Genomic DNA, 20,350 nt, shown 5'->3' with positions numbered 1-20,350 from the left:
ATACGTACGTTTTGAGTGTGTTTATTAATTATTATTGATATAATTTACTTGTATTAATGTATTACTTAAAGTTAAGAATGGTTGTTAGACTATTTTATCTTACATTTGTATAAGATTGTATATTTATTATAAATTCATTATACGCGATATACATAATCCGTTTCCATAATTTTATTTCACAAACTACCTACCTATAGGTAACAAAACTTCCGTGAGACTCGACCGTGAGTGACCCGTTCTTAATATATTTAATACTAGCGACCCGGCGGCTTCGCACGGGTTAACAAATTATACACCTAAACCTTCCTCAAGAATATCTATTGATAGGTGAAAACTGCATGAAAATCCGTTCAGTAGTTTTTGAGTTTATCGCGAACATATACATACCGACAGACACGGCGGGAGACTTTGTTTTATATTTAAGATGTATAAGATATGTGACTACTGTAGTGGCCATTATGTACTAGTACGAAATTTTATGACCACCGTACTATTAACTTTATCTTAAAAGTAATTGAAACTCCTATGAAGTGAAGCCGCTCTGAAGCACAGACAAAAGAAACAAAAAAATACAGAAACGAAAGAGAGGGAAATACTAAAAACAATGTGTTAGACAAAGACAAAGTCAGTCTCGGTTTCGTCCTAGAGCAGACTGGGAACAGTTTGAGTCGTTACGACTTTTTAAGTGGCCATTATGGGGATGTAAGACGAAACTTAATATTGTCTTTAGAGCGTGAGAGCGTTCGTTCAGGGGCCGATTCGACTAGTTTTGGTGAAAGGAGGCATCGGAGCTAATTTTGCATCATCAGAAGGCGCACCACGAATGAGCTGAAGTGTACATATTTAATACTTATCCTCTATATTAAATACAAGCCTATAAGAAAGTCCCACTGCTAGGCAGCGCCCTACCCTATTTGCCGCCATTTGGACTATGTATAATACGAGTATACCAAGTATTTTGTTCTACAGGTCCATCGAGGTGTGGCTTAAAACGGGGCGACGCCACAGCGACATCCTAGAAGAACAGAAGCAACGTGAAGGCTGCCTCCGACGGCCCGGCGCCACAGTCGTGCTGTGGCTCAAGTGTGAACAGGTAAGATATATCTATCTAGATAGTTGCCTAGAAATGTAGACTCGCTCTGCATTTTCTAACGGGAAGTGCTCTAAGGAATTGTTCCGATTAATCCCTGCCGCCTCTTTCCGCCATCGATCTACGCGACAACATTTCCATTTTCACCACTTTAAAATGCTTGGCAGTCCTCATCTGTGCGTTTCTCCGTAACTCCCTGTCTGGCACAACTGAACTGTGGCATGAACTATCGCCTGCGGTATTTCTGGACCGATACGACTATCAAACTTTTAAGAGCTTACTCCCATCTTAAATTCTGGCAACGCACTTGCCCTCCCTCCCTCAGGCGATTCGTCTGCCCGTTTGCCTCCTATGTCATAAAAAACAACAGATAAACTAAAGGTCCTACCCATCTTAGCACATTTTCATCTTGCTTTACCAGCAGATGTCCAGCAACAAGGACAGGGGTCCTAAAAACGCATGTACAATTATACATGCACAAGCCTTGAAAGGTCAATATTTAAAAAGTCCCTAAGTTAAAATTATCGCTTACCCTCAGACAAAGCTTTGGCTTGAAACGCATTTGATATATGGCGACAGTATTTCGCAATTAGCCTGCTGGCTTACCTTATTTATGTTCAATGTTCACATAACATTGTATTACTAGTACCTTTACTTGTACAGGGTGCTTGGGCGAAGGATTCTACCCTTGTATTCTTGTCCTCAGGCCACACGACACAAAAATAAATATTATTTCACAACGTGAAGTCAAAAATCTTTTTGCCACACCAGCTCATTAAGGCTCTCTATATCCTCCAAAAACTGACGAGAAAGTAGCATTTTATCCACAAGAGTGTTGATGCAAATTTTGAGTTGATTCCTCATGTTTGTGTTAATGTTATGTAAACATATGTTGGCTGGTCGTATTGACTTTTAAATTATGTTTTCAATGATAAATATTTAATAGGGTTCACTATCGCCACGCCCGTGGTTCAATTTTGGAATCTTTCGCTTGCTCGGTTACCTATCAACCAGGGATGTTACGGAGCTCCGGTTCCGTTTCCGTTAAGGCGGAACTTCCGTTTGGTATTACACATCCGTTTCTGTTCCGGTTCCGTTATGTTTGAAACGGAAGTTATAAGTAAGTAAGTAAGTAAGTAATCATTTATTGTCAGATTGTGCAATGTCAGTATACAGATGTTACAATATTATTTGGTTTGATTATAACGGATGTCAATGCTTCGCGCGGCGGCGGCGTACATCAAAAACAAACAGGTTCATACCAGTCATTCGCTCATCGCCCCGCTTGCCACGTGCTACGCTAATTTGTTGTTTGTTTGTATACTTTGTTTTATTCGTGTTTATTAGAAATAGAAATATCGTTTATTATTTTATTAAAATTAAAATCGTATTGACTACTGACTGTGTGTAGTGTGTGTAGTGAATGTTAGTGTAAAAAAACGCACAATGAAGCCGAAATCAAGTTCGATTTGGAACTATTTTGATGAAGTTAGTGGGGACACGGCTAAGTGTAATGTAAACTTTGTCTAAAGGTTTATTCTAGAAAGGGGAAAACGACTACATCGTTAAAAAGTCAGGCTCCGATTCTGGTTCCGGTTCCGTTTTCGGTTCCGTTTCCGTTTTCGGTTCCGTTAAACTATATTGAAAACATCTGTTTCCGTTTTCGGTTCCGATAAAACCACATCCGTTACATCCCTGCTATCAACAAATATTTAAGTATGTCAATACGATCAAGATTCACAAATACAATCTTAAAAGTTAAAATCCTTAGCAGGGGTGCGATACTCCTGACTTCGGCCAAACTCGGCTCCGCTCGGCTCAGCATTGCTCCGAGCAATTATTAGGGTTGGCACCACTTGACTTCCTTTTGCATGCACGACCACAGATAAGATAATGGCTTGAATTTTGACAACCCTAAATAGCCGAAAGGGATAGTGCCATATATTAGAAAGGGATAGCATGATTCGACCCTGAACCGCTGTCAAACTTCGGTTTTGTAGGAAGTTTCCTTTCTGTACGATAGTACTATTATTTATTCTGTGTCCTTAGTCCCAAGCACCCTGTACTGGAGTAGACACACACCACCCCTGCGCGGCAGATGGGCGCGCACCTGCCAATCTCGGCGCGCGCGCAGGTGCTTGTGTTTACGTTTTTTACCGAGGACAGTGTGGAGCGGGCTTAATTAGGACAACGGGTTGTGTTGTGGGGGTTAATCTGGTTGTAAACTGTTTAGGGGATCTGTGCATTTAGGTACTGGAGTGTGAATGTGACCATCAGGAAGTTTCACACTTCATTGACAATTCACTTATATAGCTAAGCGCCACTTGCACTTCGACTAGCCCGGGATTAACCGGTTAAACCTGGAGTAACCATGGTTACCAGTACAATTTATAAAATTGTCGATGTATTGTTATTATTTTTGCTTGTATGTAAATTCAATGTTACGTGTAAAAGTGCCCTTGTGGCCTATTTGCTGAATAAATGTTGAAGTTTTCATTTAACCGCTTAAACCCGGGTTAGTGGGAATGCAGTGTTTTTCAATCTTTTTCATGACGCGACCCCCTTAGTATGTATAAAATATTTCGCTTATGTATTGCCTCACAGCTGGTAGAGGCTTCGCGACCCCCCAGGGGGTCGCGACCCACAGTTTGAAAAACACGGAGTGGGATGATGCAAGTGGCCCTAAGTGAGTAACGCTATTAAAAAGCCGGGAAATAGAGAATTGCCGGCCGAGTGTGATACAATTTTATGTGAACAACATTTTTTTTTTGTAAGTATATAAATTGTTTGATACATATCAGTATCGTATCGCTGTGACATCTTATAAGCGCATTGTTCGAATCGGGCCGTAAGTTTACATTGGGCCAAAAATAGTTGATAAAACGAAGTTGAGAGACTTGAGAGAGTGACATACATATAGGGTTACCAGATACAAATTTAGAATTTCCTGACAAAATTCCTGATTTCCGAATATTTTTCCTGACATTCATATTTTTGACGACGACGGGAGGGGGGATGACTAGCCGTTAGCGATGGCCACACCGAAAAAAATAATTTTCTACAATACTACCAGAACGTATAGTAATTAAAAATATAGTTATACCTACTAAAATCCGGTAGTAATAACAAAAAATGTTGTATCGTGTAAAACTTGTTTTTTAAACATCACTGTTTAATTCTAGTTAAATGCAATTTAGTACTGCTTACAATTTCGTTGTATATGTAAAGATGCAAGTGTTGTAAATATAAAACGTTTGTCTCGTTTAATATATGCATCGTAACACTTAACTATTGATATGTAAAAATAAAGATACGAGTGTACACGTTACAAGTTATTATGTTGTGGTTACTATAATGCATTGTAGTCTGAACGAATCAAACAGTTGTACCAACACCACGGTGTATGCGCGGGTGGCGGGGGGCGGAGAAAGGAATTGCGCAATTCACAGAACGGCAGCCATTACGCCAGCGTCTTACGTTCCGGCCGGTCGATGTTTTATTTACGTAGATCCTGTCCATAATTTTATTGTAAACTAGTACAAGTGTATAGTATAAGTGCGTGTTGTTTGCGTGTTGCTGACACAGTGAAATGTGCGGGCTCCGATTAAGGAAAAGTCCTCCCGCACCGATGTGGATAAGGAGGGATTCAAACTGGTGGAAAGGAAACGCAAGGCGCGCAGGGCGCCTCGTAAAACTCTGTGTGGCACTGCGGAGCCGGTTAATTCTGGCCTACGAGTTGCCTCTGCAGGACACCATCGCAAGCGCGCACTTCTGGCCGAAGGGTGTGGTGTTTCGGCGGTTCCGGGGCAACCTGCCGAATCCTACGCCGAGTCAGACGACGCTACGGAGCCACGCTGTTACGTCGTCGCCCAAATCCAATGTTTAATTTGTATGTCATTTTTGTGTCTATTGTTTTCTTTGTGGAGACAAAATGTTTTTTTCTTTTGTAGTGTCACAGTGCCTTGGTTTTACTGTAATGCTGTGTTACTTATTTCATCAATAAAAAAAAAAAAATAAGTGTGTAAAACTTGTCTGTATTTACTAGAAGAGCAGTGTACTGGTTATATATTGTTCACGTAACCAGAACCCACTGTGCTGAAGGGACTTCTAAACGGGCCATATGTTCACTGCAATATGTGGCCGGCAACTATTAGTGTCCCTCTCTAACATGTGAGTAAGAGGACACCAATAGTTGCCGGCCACATATTGCAGTGAACATATGGCTCGCTTAGAAGCCCCATTAGCACAGTGCGTTCTGGTAACGTGAACAATATAAAACCAGTACACCGCACAAATCGTTCAGTTACATATACTGAATACCTTGTTATAACAACAGGACAGGAACGTATATGTTACTGTATTATTTAGTAACCATTAACAGACCGGCTAGTTGGGTTTACTAAAAGTCTTATACCCACTACTATACACTTCATAGAATTAACAAATTTAATTTAACAAGAATGGTCTGGTTATGTTTACAAAGTGTCCTGTCGTCACATATACAACAAGACAATATAGTACAGCTAACCAGATTCTGGTTACCAGTACCAGGTTTTTTTTTCAGTGCACCCGATTGAGCCGATAGCCGCGATACCTTACTTCTTATTATTATATTGTTATCTTTGCAATTGCGAATATTAGACATGATTTCGATTTCTAAAACATCTATGACTTCAATATCCATTTTAAAAAACAAACAAAAACCTCCCAGATACAACGAAATGTAAAACTACACTAAGTGATTACGCAGTATGTTCCGATCGCTCAAAGCAACTTGTACGGGCAAGTTTCAGCTTCAAGTCAGCACGGGTTCCCGTTCATAGATCAAGCTCATTTTTATTTTAGGAGTATTTTAGAATATATGGAACAAATTTAGGGGGTATGCGTAAAAAAAAAATTTGGCCGAAAAATAAGGGACACCCTAATCTATGTATGTATGCTTGAGTAAAGATCTGTTAATTAATAATTACGAAGTTATTGATAAGTTGAGTGGATCTCATTTATTATTTTTTTACAATGTTTTTGGATTAATTTAAGTAAATAAAAAGGTACTTTATAAAAAAAGTCTATCAATTCAAAAAAATCCTGACATTTTCGTGTTCCGTCCCCATTCCTGACAAAAGGCCAAAATTCCTGACATGTCAGGAAAATTCCTGTCATCTGGTAACCCTACATACATAATACTACACAATATATGTTTTTTTGATGTTTAAATTTAGGAAAATATAGGTCTATTTTCTGCTGCTTTATTAATGTCTGACTGTTTCTCAATAAAAAAATAACCGCTGAGTAGTGGAGGAGTGTATATATGAAGAAATATGTAAAATATCTGAATGAAAATATATTATGATTTTCTACAACATAACTTTGAGCACCTCGAATTTATATTAATATAAATGTAATTGTAAAAAGCTAACGATAATTCGAATAGCTTTAATTAACATAAGCACTAAAAGTGATTGCTTGGACTTAACAATTAAAGCCCTAGAATACCATTTACATTACCAACAAGAATCTTAATGGCAGGGGGCGAAAGAAAGGCTAATGAACTGAAAATTGATGGCAAATATGAATATATAAAACGGGGAATATATTAAATTATGAGGGTTCAAAACACGAAAACAGCGTTTCGAGAAAAGGTAGATAGTGCCCATGAGCTTCGCTTTGCTCGTCTTGGCGGGGGCACTGCCGTGCCCCCAGATAAGTAGAAGGCAAACAAATATCTATATACTTACTTCATATTTAGGTACAATAATAACTTTGCATTTGAGATTCCGTGCTAAGAACTGCTATCGCGAAAACATATGCAACTCCTTAATAACACTATTAATAGATAAAAGCCACCTGTTAAAAGTTAACATTTAATGGGCCCCATGCAAAATCGATATGTGATGACATCACTATTCCGTACCAAAACGCTGTATGTCTCATAGATACTATGCTTATGCTCATCCTATTTTACGGTAAGGCATTATGCATTGGGGTATTCGCCACATTGGTGCCCATTACAGCGGAAACGTACAAATAAACATACAATTATAATGAAGAGAGTAACATCTGCTTAGAAAAGGAACAAGTGTGTCAGGTGTTTCTTGAGGATAGGAAGGGTTCCGTATAAAGAAAATATTTTGACTTAAATAAGGGAGTATATTAGCAGTGGTAAAATGCTATCACTTATGCTTTTATTCTAATTCTATCTACTTACATACATTATAAATAAGTTTATTCTGATGTTTAATATTTCAATACATAAACGAATAGTACATTAACGTACTTTATAGTAAAAATATTCATTACATTGATGTTTAATAATCGCAGATTTTTGACAGATAAAATATTATTTTGATTTACGTGTAAGTTCGTACCGCACCTAAGCGGTTTGAGCCCACTAGCATTTAGCTTTTATAGTCTGGCCAGACTCTGCCTGTCACTAGAAAAAGGCTGAAAAAGAAATTCGAAAGGTTCACATTTCACATTAAATACATGTGGTCAACGGAGGTCACCCGTTGACCACGAACGCTGCAAAGGATTCGAAAAGTCGGCGATATAATCCGTTTACATAGTTTTATTTCAAAAGATAAGCTATTTATAAAATATTATAAATAATGATACTGGAGTGAATGCCCACGGGACCCTATAATGGGCACCTACTCGCGTGATAGGCCGTATAATCGATCGGCCAGCACCAAGCATCTGTCTGCATGTTCGCGTTCACTTTTTACACATTTGTATGTATCGTGTATGGAACCTTCGTGTTTTTGTCGGAAGAAAGCCGTTCGACGGGCTGTACAAATATCATTTTAATTAATTCTGACAGCTCATAGACGTCAGAATGGTGTCACTTTTTAATGGGGTTACACCTGCTTTACTTCCCTTCCCTACATTAAAAATTTACACTTTGAAGCGTTTTTTTTGCAATATCTTGGTGTTATTGAAGTCCGCGTTTATAGAATTAAGTTTACTTACTTATTTCGTGAAGTTCGTTTTTTAGCATTAGAAAAGATTCGAACTGGAAGATTTTGACTCACGGCGTTCTAACCTAGTCGGTAGTGACCTAGTGACCATGCCTACGAAGCAGGAGGTCCCGGGTTGTGTGGTTGACACGAATATTTATAGGGAGGTATTTGCCCAGCAATGGGACACACAAATAGGCTATAAAAACTTTAAGTATGTATGCCGAGTACCCATAGTACAAACTTTTGCTTAGTATGGGCCTTGATCTGTATAAGATTTTCCCCATATATTTCTTTATTTTAACGGGCACTTTATGTACCTACCGGTATAGTATGAGTTAATGTTATAAGTAGGTAGTACAGTCGACGTCAAAGATATGTTTACACTTTTGCACCTTACTCCTTTGTAATAAGGCGAAAAATGTAAACATATCTTTGACATCGACTGTACACCAAACAGCAATAACAAATATAAGAATGAGTCGTTTTCTACGGAATGTTCTCATGAGTTTCGACCATAAACATAATTGTCTATACATTAACTTTTCTTTTTGCAATAAAGATTAAATCAATGAATAAGTAAACATCAATTAACTAGAACACCTGACTTTGTAATTAGTTCTAGCAATTAGTTTAAAACCCTGGGCTTACATTGATAACATCATAATTTCCTTTTCTTGACTTGTAAGTAGCTAAGCTGGAAATAGGTATTATTTACTGTGGATGATATGGAATATGTGGATATTGTGGATCCTACAAAAACGAAGCCTTTATTTATTCGTTTGTTCTTACGTTTACCATGAATCACCTTTACGCGTATATGTATGTATGACGCTACGTTAAATATCGACACATCCCTACTCTCTGTCTGTCTGTTACCTCTTCACGCTTAATCTAATGAACCGATTTAAATGAAATTTGGTATTGAAATAATTAGATTCTCTTTATTTTTAAAAACTATCCTATATAAGAAAGGATATATAGGATAGTTTTTAAAATAAAATAAATCACATTTCCTAAAAGGGTGAAAAGGGTTGGAATTGAGTATGAAAATAGGACATGGAAGTATTGGAAGTACTCATTTTAAGCAGAAGAACTCGCATGTGCATTTTATAAACTTAAAACATACATTCTATACAATACACTATAACACTATAAATATATTAGACAAAACGGCGTAGCCCCGTTAATCTTAGTTTCGTAAATCTTGTGTCGGATTCAGCAGTTTGCCCCGGAACCTCCGAAACACGACACTCTTCGGCGAGGAGTCGGCGCACTCGATGGTCCCCTGCAGCGGTCGCAGCACGCGCACCAAAGTGCATACAACGCAATTTTGCACACGATATCTATCTAATCAAATAGCATCTTTATCATTAGCCTTTAGCTTTACTAATTTAGATTGGAAGAGCGTAATTGTGGTTGGATTCATGTAAAAGTTGGTGTTGGCACAGCCCTAGCGCGTTTCGCAGCCGCTACAGCAGGTGCGCTGAGCACGCGCACACGCAGGGTTGTCCCTCGCTTAGTTTATGGCTGTAATAAAAATGGACTATCAATCATTTTTGTACTCTGAACGAAATTACCATTTATGAAATTAAAAAAAGTAAATATGTACTTACTATTGATTTTTATTGTTTTAGAGTTAGACTTGAACTAGTAAGGCGCACTTGCGCCATCCCACTAACCCGGGGTTAAGCGGTTTAACCGACAACCCAGTGTCAAATTGTACTGGTAACCATGGTAACTCCAGGTTTAACCGGTTAACCCCGGGTGAGTAGAATGGTGCAAGTGGGCCTAAGTAGCATAGTGGACATAAGCGACCGTACTAGCCTGCCACTCAACTAACTGATGAGATGAGCTACCGAAATTTCGGTATTTTATTACACGACTACCCAAAAAAAAGAGTGTATTATTTTCAGCGTTCATGTTTGTATGTATGTATATATTTATTTATGTGAGTGTTTTACCACCCACTTAACCACTTAGAGGGTTGGCAGGCCTCAGCAGTGCGTATCTCCAGAAACTTTCTGCCTCGCACAGCTAAACTGTGGAATGAACTGTCGCCCGCGGTATTTCCGGACTGATACGACCATCAAACCTTCAAGAAAAGAGCGTAATTACTCCTATCTTAAGCCCGCATCGCACTTGTAAACCCTCTGGTGTTGCAGGTATCCATGGGCAACGGCTATTGCTTACCATCAGGCGATTTGTCTGCTCGTCTGCCTCCTATATCATAAAAAGGAAATTTAAATAAAAATAAACAAGATAATATGTGACGTCCCACGGCAAAAGGTACCTTATGGCGGTTGGTGCTTACGCTATTATTAACGCCGCTCCAATATTATTGCGGCGCTATGCGACGTAAGCGCCAGCCGCCATAAGGTACCTTTTGCCGTGGAACGTCACATATGTATTTCTGGAGCAACCCTGATTTGACAGCGCTTAGGCCGCTTAGTGTAAAAATGGTCCGTCTGTCTATATATTAAAGGGTTATAACTACCTTCTGTTTTCTACAGGTATACCTTTTATACAAGCCAGACAAAAACAAAGCTTTAGTCAATGATATAGCAACTTTCACAAGCGTATGGTTTTTTAATATTTGTTCTAACTTCTTTCTAAAAACAGGAGGTTTTCTCGACGGTTTTTTATATCAAAAAACAGTTTTTGTTCCAAGATAGGATCATTTCGTTTAATTACTCATATTAAATGGATTTATAACTACTAAAATGGCACCTGTCTATGCAATAAATGCTCGTCTTTAACCTAATTTACTTAATGACTCGCTAAAGACAGTAAGTGCGGACTAATTAACGAGTAATTCATTTAAAGGCAGGAGCAAGATGGCGCCGATTCGCTATTCAAAGATGGCGTTATACTAAGCAGGTTTATGGTGTAATTCTTTGTACTTTAATGGTGACGTTCAGATGGTATTACAGATATACTGGTAGCTCTATAGGTACCACGCGAACCCCTCTAGTTTTTAGTTAGGTGCACCTTAGGTGAACAGAGTAAACGAAAAACATGTTTCAAATTTGACAATGACGTTAAGGTGAATTAAGACAGATGACTGACAAAGGTGAATTAAGACAGATGATGAAAACACACACACAGAATAAATAATAGTACTAGGTACAGAAGACTCACTATCTAACAAAACGCGTCTGTTACGATCAGGACAGATATGGCCGCTAGGTGGCGACAGCGCCACGCGCGGCTTATGGCTAGCCACCAAAATTGGTGTGGAACGGATGTACTTTTAACTACCTGTAGCAAAGCGACGAAATCGCGGAGTGAGCCACGCCTGGTAATGTCGCAACCGTAATGCAGCTGCAGTTGCCATGTACCCATGTACTTTCCATGGATGTGCAAGTGAGTTGCTTTATTGTATTATCCATTCTTATTTGCATATCATGTGATAATTATTTAAAATTTGATTATGCAAATACGCACTGTATACTTACCTTTGTGCGTGTGTGTTTGTGTGAGTATAAACAAAGGTATATAAATCTACGGCACCAGACGCGTGCGTCGCGTCGGCCACCTGTTGCGCCCGTACGGGCAAACAGGGTGCTTTTACTTTTATTATGTACGGGCGTTTGACCCTAGTCTTACCTGATCGAACCAGTGGGCCTAATAGGCCAACCAACCACATCATTCTGGAATGCCCCCTCACTAGATACACAGGCCAAGTAGACGATTTTAAGACCCTGTCAGATGAAGCAGTCGCGTACCTGGGAAGGGCGAAATTTTAACGAAACCTTAACTTTGACATTGTAATCCAGTGACATGTACATATGCGATACGATAAATAATAATAGGCCAATTCGAGTTTTAGTTACCTATTCGATCTGTTTCCGATATGATAACTGACCTGTCAGTGTCAAAGGTGACGTTTTTGGTTGAAGAAATATCAGTTTTGACAATAACAGATCAGTAATACTCTAATTGGCCTATTAGGCTCAGTCGGTTCCATCAGTGAGACTAATAGGGCCAGGCCTGTAAATAAAGCTCACTGATTGAGGTGGGAGCAGCAGGTACAGTCAACTGTAAAAATATGGGTGCACAAATCATCTCAAAAATAAGTCCCATACCTCTTATGTCAGCGAATTAACATATTTTTGAATAAGTTGGCTAAACCCATATTTTCACAGTTGACTGTACAATTAGCATCAAATAGATAGTTGATGTCGACCAAAGTGGTTAAATATATCGGAACACAAACTTATTTCTATAGTAGGGATGATATACGATATATAATAGTGTAACTATATCGATGACACAATTAATCCACAATCATTTACTGTCAATTATAAAAACACATATCTCGCTTAATAAATCCCTATTACTTAATTTAGCCAATTAAATTAATAGCCATTTCCAACCAGCCTGTATACGCACACCTGTCGCCTTTGACATAAAACGGCGTAAGCCACATATAATCACGCATATTATAAAACCTTTAAAAAACGCTTGTTTTTATATTCGCAGTGGTAACTTAACTCGGTAAGTATTATGGAAGGTCGTTTCGTTTTTAACCTTTAACATTTTAAACGCATTTTTAGAATGGTTTTGTATGGGTTATTGATACGAAACTGGAACTATGACTGCCTTAAATATATGTAATTGAAACTTGAAACTCCGATAAATCCATAGGCACGAAGGTCCTCTTAGGAAATATTTACCCTATTAACTTACGTAATGCCATGGTATAATAATATACTCCGCCTGGTACTCCATTCCCGTCTTTTCTAGGTCACCTAACTGACACAAGCCTACGTCATCATGCGACAGCGCTATATGATAATATGTGATAGCGCTATATATAGCGGCCATGTTATTGTGACGTAGGCCTGTGTCACTCTGGGAATAGAAGACCATGTTTTATTAGACCATGCGTAATGCCAAAATCGCAAAATCTGACAGTTGCATTTATCCGAGTTTGAAGTTAAGCGACTCAATTAGTGTTACGACTTTGATAGGGGTAGGAAAAATATATAATCTGCTCACAAAATTTCACGAAAATTGTATGAAAAATGCGACCTAGCTGGACAGCCATACTTCGCTTCGCTCGGTCAATAAAGTTAACGAATGAGTCAACTGTCTCGACGATGCTACTATAAGTAACTTCTTTTTAAAGTTAAAGTTAAAGTTAACAAAACAAAAGGAAACCATTAAACAGGCGGCATCAGTTTTAAATTAGTTACTCAAAACCCTTATCTACACATATTACCCTAAATGTATCAGTAATTGATACAATTACGTTTATCTACATATGGGTGCTGACATTATGTAAATATCAGTTACCATACCTTCAATATGATAAGGTGTTATGTAAAATTGTACCTTACCGTAGATAATTTAGGGTAAATTTTTAAATATTATGCAGGTTGCATTTCCGTTCCATTTTTTTAGGTAGGTACCGAGACTGCGGTGGAAAACGCTTATCGGTAATCGGACACTGTAGCTTATGGACACTTATGAAAACATTGCTGAACCTTTACGGGTCTAATAGAGGAGTTATCGGCGTGAAAAAAAGAGTATTTCAATTCGAGTAGGTAAGCCGGAAGTCATCGAGTTTCATGGGCCCCTTTGTTTCACATAAAGTTTTAAGTCATAAGTCATATTTGTCATATTATCATTAGTCCTAAAACTGAAACCGTCAACTGTTCAGGATTTCGTAAGGTTATTCTATAGATCGGTTAGGTTAGGTTTGTTTTATGGCAATCCTGAAATGTTATGAGTTTCTGAACCAAACAAATTATGATTAACGAAAATGCGGACAAACAATACATTATGACTACAACTAAATTTTAAGTGAAACTCACGGGCGCCGGTTTTACTTTTTAATTTTTAATTGTTCCATTCAGCCAAATAATAAAAAAGTTTTTTAGTGAAATATCGCATTATATAACGTTTTATTTATAAAAAAACAAACAAATATTTACTTTATATCGTGTAACAATACTTTTTGTACGTAATAAATGTCTAATGGCAAAATAAAAATATACATATTAAGTTTTTGAACAACCAAACTCTTTGGTGTGGACGACGTATCGATTACGGTCAGAATTAAATTTTAAAAAGCTGGAAAAGCAACAAAAAGCACTAGTTCGCAAAAACCAACTTTGCGAACGCTAAACAGTAAAGTAGCACTTTTTGAGCAACTGTATTAAAAAAATACTTTATATTCTTACGTAATAAATATTAAACAGGGGGGAGGGGGTCGGCCTATTCTTATTTTTTCTTGCGTAATGTCCCCCCCTCCCCACCCCCACTATTTCCCCTTAACCTTGTAAAGGTATGCCCTCAAATTAAACGGCGCCCCATTTACCCAGCCATTATGGAGTTTGTTTACTTGAGAGAAAGATTTCGCAGACATACAATGTAAATAGACGCCGTAAGCCAAGCATGCTAATTTCAGATTTAAAACAGAACCGAAAACGGGTTAGTAATATCCAGTCCAGACGTCGATACTATTTTACTGTATTGTCATTTGAGTTGGGTGGTTTACTGGTGTGTCGAGGGCCAATCGAATTGAAGGACATTGGTCGTCCAAGACCACTCGATTGTGACTTGTGACCAATCAAATTTGTTGTAGTTGTACTTAGATGCAAAGATATCAAGAATATGCTGACTGCTGACCTAACTACTAACAAGCATTATAAGTACTATATTCTTGGAAATAAACTATTGTAATTGTTACCTAAACTTTTTTGTATGGGACACTTTATACGGTAGACGTAGACGACCGACGACCTGTAGACGGCCGGGGCGGCCTCTTATCACACGGAGGCGATCAGTTGAGGAGGATGGCTCAACTGGACTCGGCTGGAAAAAGCTGGAAGTAGCCGCTCAGGATCGCGACAAATGGAAAATTCTTCTGCGTGCCCTATGTTCCCAATGAGGGATAACAGAATTACATTATCATCATAAACCCTTTAGGCTTTTGCACAAATCACGTGAGGTTCTATAGGGGGGGTCACAAATAAAATCACGACAGATCACGTTGGAAAATACCTACCACATGAGTAGATACTTTTTCTCGGTTTCGTTAAACATAAATCTTCACTCCGCACTTCAAAATAGCGAGTCTATTTTACTAAATTTTGGAAGCGTGGCCTTGACCGGTCGGCTAGAAAATTTTCAAAAATATACACGTGAGGTTATGTGGGGGAGGGGGGTACCGTGATTTGTGCAAAACCCCTTTATAGGGCACACTTAGATATATGGCAAAAATGACCAGCCTATAACATCATCTTAGTGTATTTTTTTTCATGCAGAATTTAAAGAGACTTTAAAGAGGCGATGATGATGCTACGGTATATTCGTGGGCTCGCGTTCTAGTGTTCTATTGGTATATGTCTGTGTCTGTTCCTCAACTTTTTTAAGCCAAACAAAGCCGGTCAAGGGCGCACGATGGGAGAACATAAATGTTATTACTTTAGGGATTTTGTTTTGCGTTTGCTTCTCTTTAATGTGTTACCAAGGAAGTGGTTCAAATTGAATTTACAAGATTTGAAAATAATAAATATATACAGTCGAAAGTTTTAATTTATGAAATTATGACCTATTTTGTACAGTCGACGTCAAAGATATGTTTACACTTTTTGACTTACTTATTACAAAGGAGTAAGGTGCAAAAGTGTAAACATATTTTTGACGTCGACTGTACCTTGTCACAGTGACATTAGTATGAGGTCTCTAGCGACTTTCATATTGATTGTCACTGTGGCAAGGTACGAAACGGGTCATAAATTACTTAATACTTTCGACCGTACCTAGGTATACAAAGTTAGAAAAGGTATAGTAAAACTAAGAATAAATACTTCTACGCTAACACGGGGGATGATGATTCACTATCCTCGAGTCATACGAACCCGCCACCAAAAAGCCGCTCCCATACAATCAGTCTTTTTAAATTGTATGGCGTCGGTTAGGTTCGTGTGCGTGACTCTTAAGAGCCAACGGGAGTGGTCATTTCTCCATACAAACGTACTCCTCGTTTTCCTCCGTGGTTTTTGAAGCTAGAGCAATGATTTTTTCAACACAGATTAATATTGTCAATATCTGTGTCGGACCGTTTTGCTTTTTTTGATATTTTTGTTTAATAAGGCGCTAGAGCCCTTCAAAAATGGCCAAAATGGTCTAATTGACTATGCCGCAATGAGAGGCGTGGCATTCAAAACTGATATCAATTAGCCAAAAAAGCAAAACGGTCCGACACAGATAATTTCATAATCATTTAGATTTCCAAATTTGGTTACGATTGGTTAAGTTTTGGAGGAGGAAACAGAGGAGTACGAAACCTCGATTTTTGAGATTTTTACGCAGGATTTTTCGCCTTGTCCTTATCGCACTACTTTTAGGTGCCGCTTCCGTTAGCGAGACGGGTATATTTACCTAAAATATTTAAAACTCAGCTCCTGTTTCGTCTTAAAGCGTTTTCACATTGTCCATAAATAAAGATGAAAAGGCACTTTTCTGCATTTTACCAGGCGTGGCTCACTCCGCGATTTCGTCGCTTTGCTACAGGTAGCTAAAAGTACATCCGATCCACACCAATTTTGGTGGCTAGCCATAAGCCGCGCGTGGCGCTGTCGCCACCTAGCGGCCATATCTGTCCTAATCGTAACAGACGCGTTTTGTTAGAGAGTGAGTCTTCTGTACCTAGTACTATTATTTATTCTGTGATTTTACTTCTTTGCGGTCGTATAGGGAGCGTGCATGAACTATAGGGGGCAGCATAGGAGCCGTCTGATTTTTGGCGCGAGGCGTAAATGTGAAGTTTATGCTTCCGATGTAGCCCACAAGATGGCAGAACCTACTATGCACAAGAAAACGTACGAGAACGGTAGATAGTAGTCAGATTCAGGCCACAAGATGGCAGACCCTCCAACGACGGCCCCTATACGACATCCGATATCGGAGTGTGAAAACGATTGGGTTGACTGGTAGAGAACGCCTTATGACATTAAGTGCAATATGGGTTCCTAATATTTGTCTATTGTGTAAGATTATCCCATATATTTTGTCCACCAGCGAACGTAGAAATAATATGAAATAAAGCCAGGCTCTTAATTAGTATCTCGCAATGCTCGTGAATATGCAGTTATCGATGCATGTGATGCACGACCGTTTCCCAATGCATGCGGATTGCATGTGCATGTGGAGCCTAAGCTAAGAGGTGCAGCTGCATAATACAATCATCCAGCGTTAGCGAAGGTCTCCGTTTCAGCCTGGGCTAAATAGTAGGAGATCCCACATATATGGTCGACCTTCACCAATCTGTCTGACGGATGAAACTATGAAAATATGAAAGAAAATATGTTCCAGAACATAAATAAATCGGGTTGCCCAAAGAAATATGGTCAAAGCTATTTTTAATAAATTTTTGAAAATAATTTTTTTTCGGCAATTTCACCGATTTGTCTGACGAACGAAATAAGTTTCAATGGAAAGTATTCAACTTGTACAACATAAATCAACTAGATTGCCTATCTTTTTCCGGTCACTATTATGTGGTTGCCGTGTCTAAACAGGTGAGTTCATATCGATAATTGCACTCATCTGTCTGACGCTTGAATTATACATCAAAATGATGGTAATTTTATTGCAAATACAATGGCATAGGGTTGCCTGCGAAAATCTGGTCACAAATAAGGGTTGCCAGGCTTTTAATTAAAATAAGAAGGGAAGACTTTTAGCGATAATTCATAAACGACTTAACTGATCAACTTTGTTTTAATTTTATTTGATTGAGGATTTTAAGGACAGATGGTTCAAAAGTTAGAAGGAAAAACTTTTTTTTTTCTTTCTAAATGATTATTTCCGAAATGATTCACTTTATCAAGAAATCTTATTTAAAGAACCCTATTTATATTGAAAGGCCTATCCAACGATACCCCACACTATAAGGTTGACGATAAAAAAATTGTCACACACATTTTGCTTCTTTCAATTTCTTTAAGCAACCCTTCTTTTCTTTTCTTTATTGACCGAAGCGAAGCGAAGGTCTACGTTTTGACTCGGGCATTTTGCTTTCGTATGTCCGGATGTTCTCCTCTACAGGTCGCAATTCTTAACCGATTCTCGTGAAATTTTGTGACCGAATTTTATGACTAAATAAAATTTTTTTGTCAATCCGGTTTTTGGAAATTTTTAAAAATGGCGGAGTCGTGATACCTGGCGCCTAAACAAATAGTCGTATCGATATCATAAGACTTTTTTCTTTTTGAGACATGTTTACAGAGTTAATAGCAAAAAATGCAGAAAAAAATTATCGCTGGTTTAGGCGGTATTTAGATATTTAATTTTAACTAATTTTAATTTGAGAAGGAGTAGCTAAATTTCGTCAACCCATCTAAGAACTATTTGGCTCAGTTTGTAAACGTTCGCTTTTTCTGTTTGCACAGAGGGTCTGGGTTCGATCCCCAGTAATTGTATGCTGGGATATTATAACTTTTTGTATTTTTATTCACATAAATTTCGTATTGTTTTTCTTTAATTTACTATACACCGTGTTTTTATTGAATTCCGTTAACTTCGGGGTATAGTTAAGTACGTTTATAAGAACTAAATGGCATAGTTAATTTTCAAAAAAAAAATTTTTTTTTGTTTCCTTTTTTGGTTTTTTTTTTGTTTAAAAAGTAATTAAATGTAGCATATAGCGTTGTTGTAACACGGGCATTACATTTAACTCAACCAAACAATTGAAATCTGTGACATATCAATGTCATTTCGTACATCATCGACCGAGATTGTACTTAAGTTTAGTAGCAAATGTATGAACTCATTCTAAACACTAATCAATATGTAAGCCGGCCCTAAGGCAAGTGTACACGCTTGTAGAGGCCTTATAGTAAAAAAATAAATTATGGATTATCTCCGAAATGGACTTAATTAGAACATCGGTGTCTTTGAGAAAGTTACTTGATTTAAGCTCAGGAATGCACCCTTGAAATTAACGGAAATCAAAAAAAACACGGTGTATTTAAAGCTCTTAGCACCATGTTATTTCAAGCTCTGCTCGCGAGGTCTACAGCTCACAGAGCCACTAGTTTATTATGTGCCTAAGACCACACCGCCTCTCGCTTCACTCGTGGTCACGGTTATGTCATTTGGGTCGCTCGTGTGTCGATCCCTGCCGGCACCCATACCATATGACTATGACTAACCTACAGCCGACAGATCACTTACAATAGACGGAGCACCACACCGCTCCTCGCTTCACTCGTGGTCACGGTTATGTCATTTGGGTCGCTCGTGTGTCGATCCTTGCCGGCACCCATACCATATGACTATGACTAACCTGCAGCCGACAGATCACTTACAATAGACGGAGCACCACACCGCTCCTCGCTTCACTCGTGGTCAGGTTATGTCATTTGGGTCGCTCGTGTGTCAATCCCTGCCGGCACCCATACCATATGACTATGACTAACCTGCAGCCGACAGATCACTTACAATATACGGAGCACCACACCGCTCCTCGCTTCACTCGTGGTCACGGTTATGTCATTTGGGTCGCTCGTGTGTCGATCCCTGCCGGCACCCATACCATATGACTATGACTAACCTGCAGCCGACAGATCACTTACAATAGACGGAGCACCACACCGCTCCTCGCTTCACTCGTGGTCAGGTTATGTCATTTGGGTCGCTCGTGTGTCAATCCCTGCCGGCACCCATACCATATGACTATGACTAACCTGCAGCCGACAGATCACTTACAATAGACGGAGCACCACACCGCTCCTCGCTTCACTCGTGGTCAGGTTATGTCATTTGGGTCGCTCGTGTGTCAATCCCTGCCGGCACCCATACCATATGACTATGACTAACCTGCAGCCGACAGATCACTTACAATAGACGGAGCACCACACCGCTCCTCGCTTCTCGTGGTCACGGTTATGTCATTTGGGTCGCTCGTGTGTCGATCCCTGCCGGCACCCATACCATATGACTATGACTAACCTGCAGCCGACAGATCACTTACAATAGACGGAGCACCACACCGCTCCTCGCTTCACTTGTGGTCAGGTTATGTCATTTGGGTCGCTCGTGTGTCAATCCCTGCCGGCACCCATACCATATGACTATGACTAACCTGCAGCCGACAGATCACTTACAATAGACGGAGCACCACACCGCTCCTCGCTTCACTCGTGGTCACGGTTATGTTATGTCATTTGGGTCGATCCCTGCCGGCACCCATACCATATGAGCATATGCCTAACCCATTGCCCACAGATTACTTCCCCTCTAGGTTGAAAAGTCAGACGGTGTGACGACTTCTTGGGATTATATTGTC

General features: G+C 39.1%; 1 protein-coding gene across 1 annotated transcript in view; it reads left to right on the top strand.

Moving 5' to 3' along the window:
• The window catches only part of LOC134795853 (tRNA dimethylallyltransferase), a 332,571-nt gene that overhangs the window by 287,256 nt on the left and 24,965 nt on the right, over positions 1 to 20,350 (top strand). Inside the window, exon 4 of the mRNA XM_063767786.1 lies at positions 970 to 1,093. Within this exon, the coding sequence (XP_063623856.1) occupies positions 970 to 1,093 (124 nt within the window). The remainder of the gene's footprint in view (positions 1 to 969; positions 1,094 to 20,350) is intronic.

Source organism: Cydia splendana, chromosome 12, assembly GCF_910591565.1.
Source record: "Cydia splendana chromosome 12, ilCydSple1.2, whole genome shotgun sequence".
In the NCBI taxonomy this organism is placed as follows: Eukaryota; Metazoa; Arthropoda; class Insecta; order Lepidoptera; family Tortricidae; genus Cydia; species Cydia splendana.
Note: the sequence above shows the minus strand (reverse complement) of the source record. Positions and strands in the feature narration are given on the sequence as shown.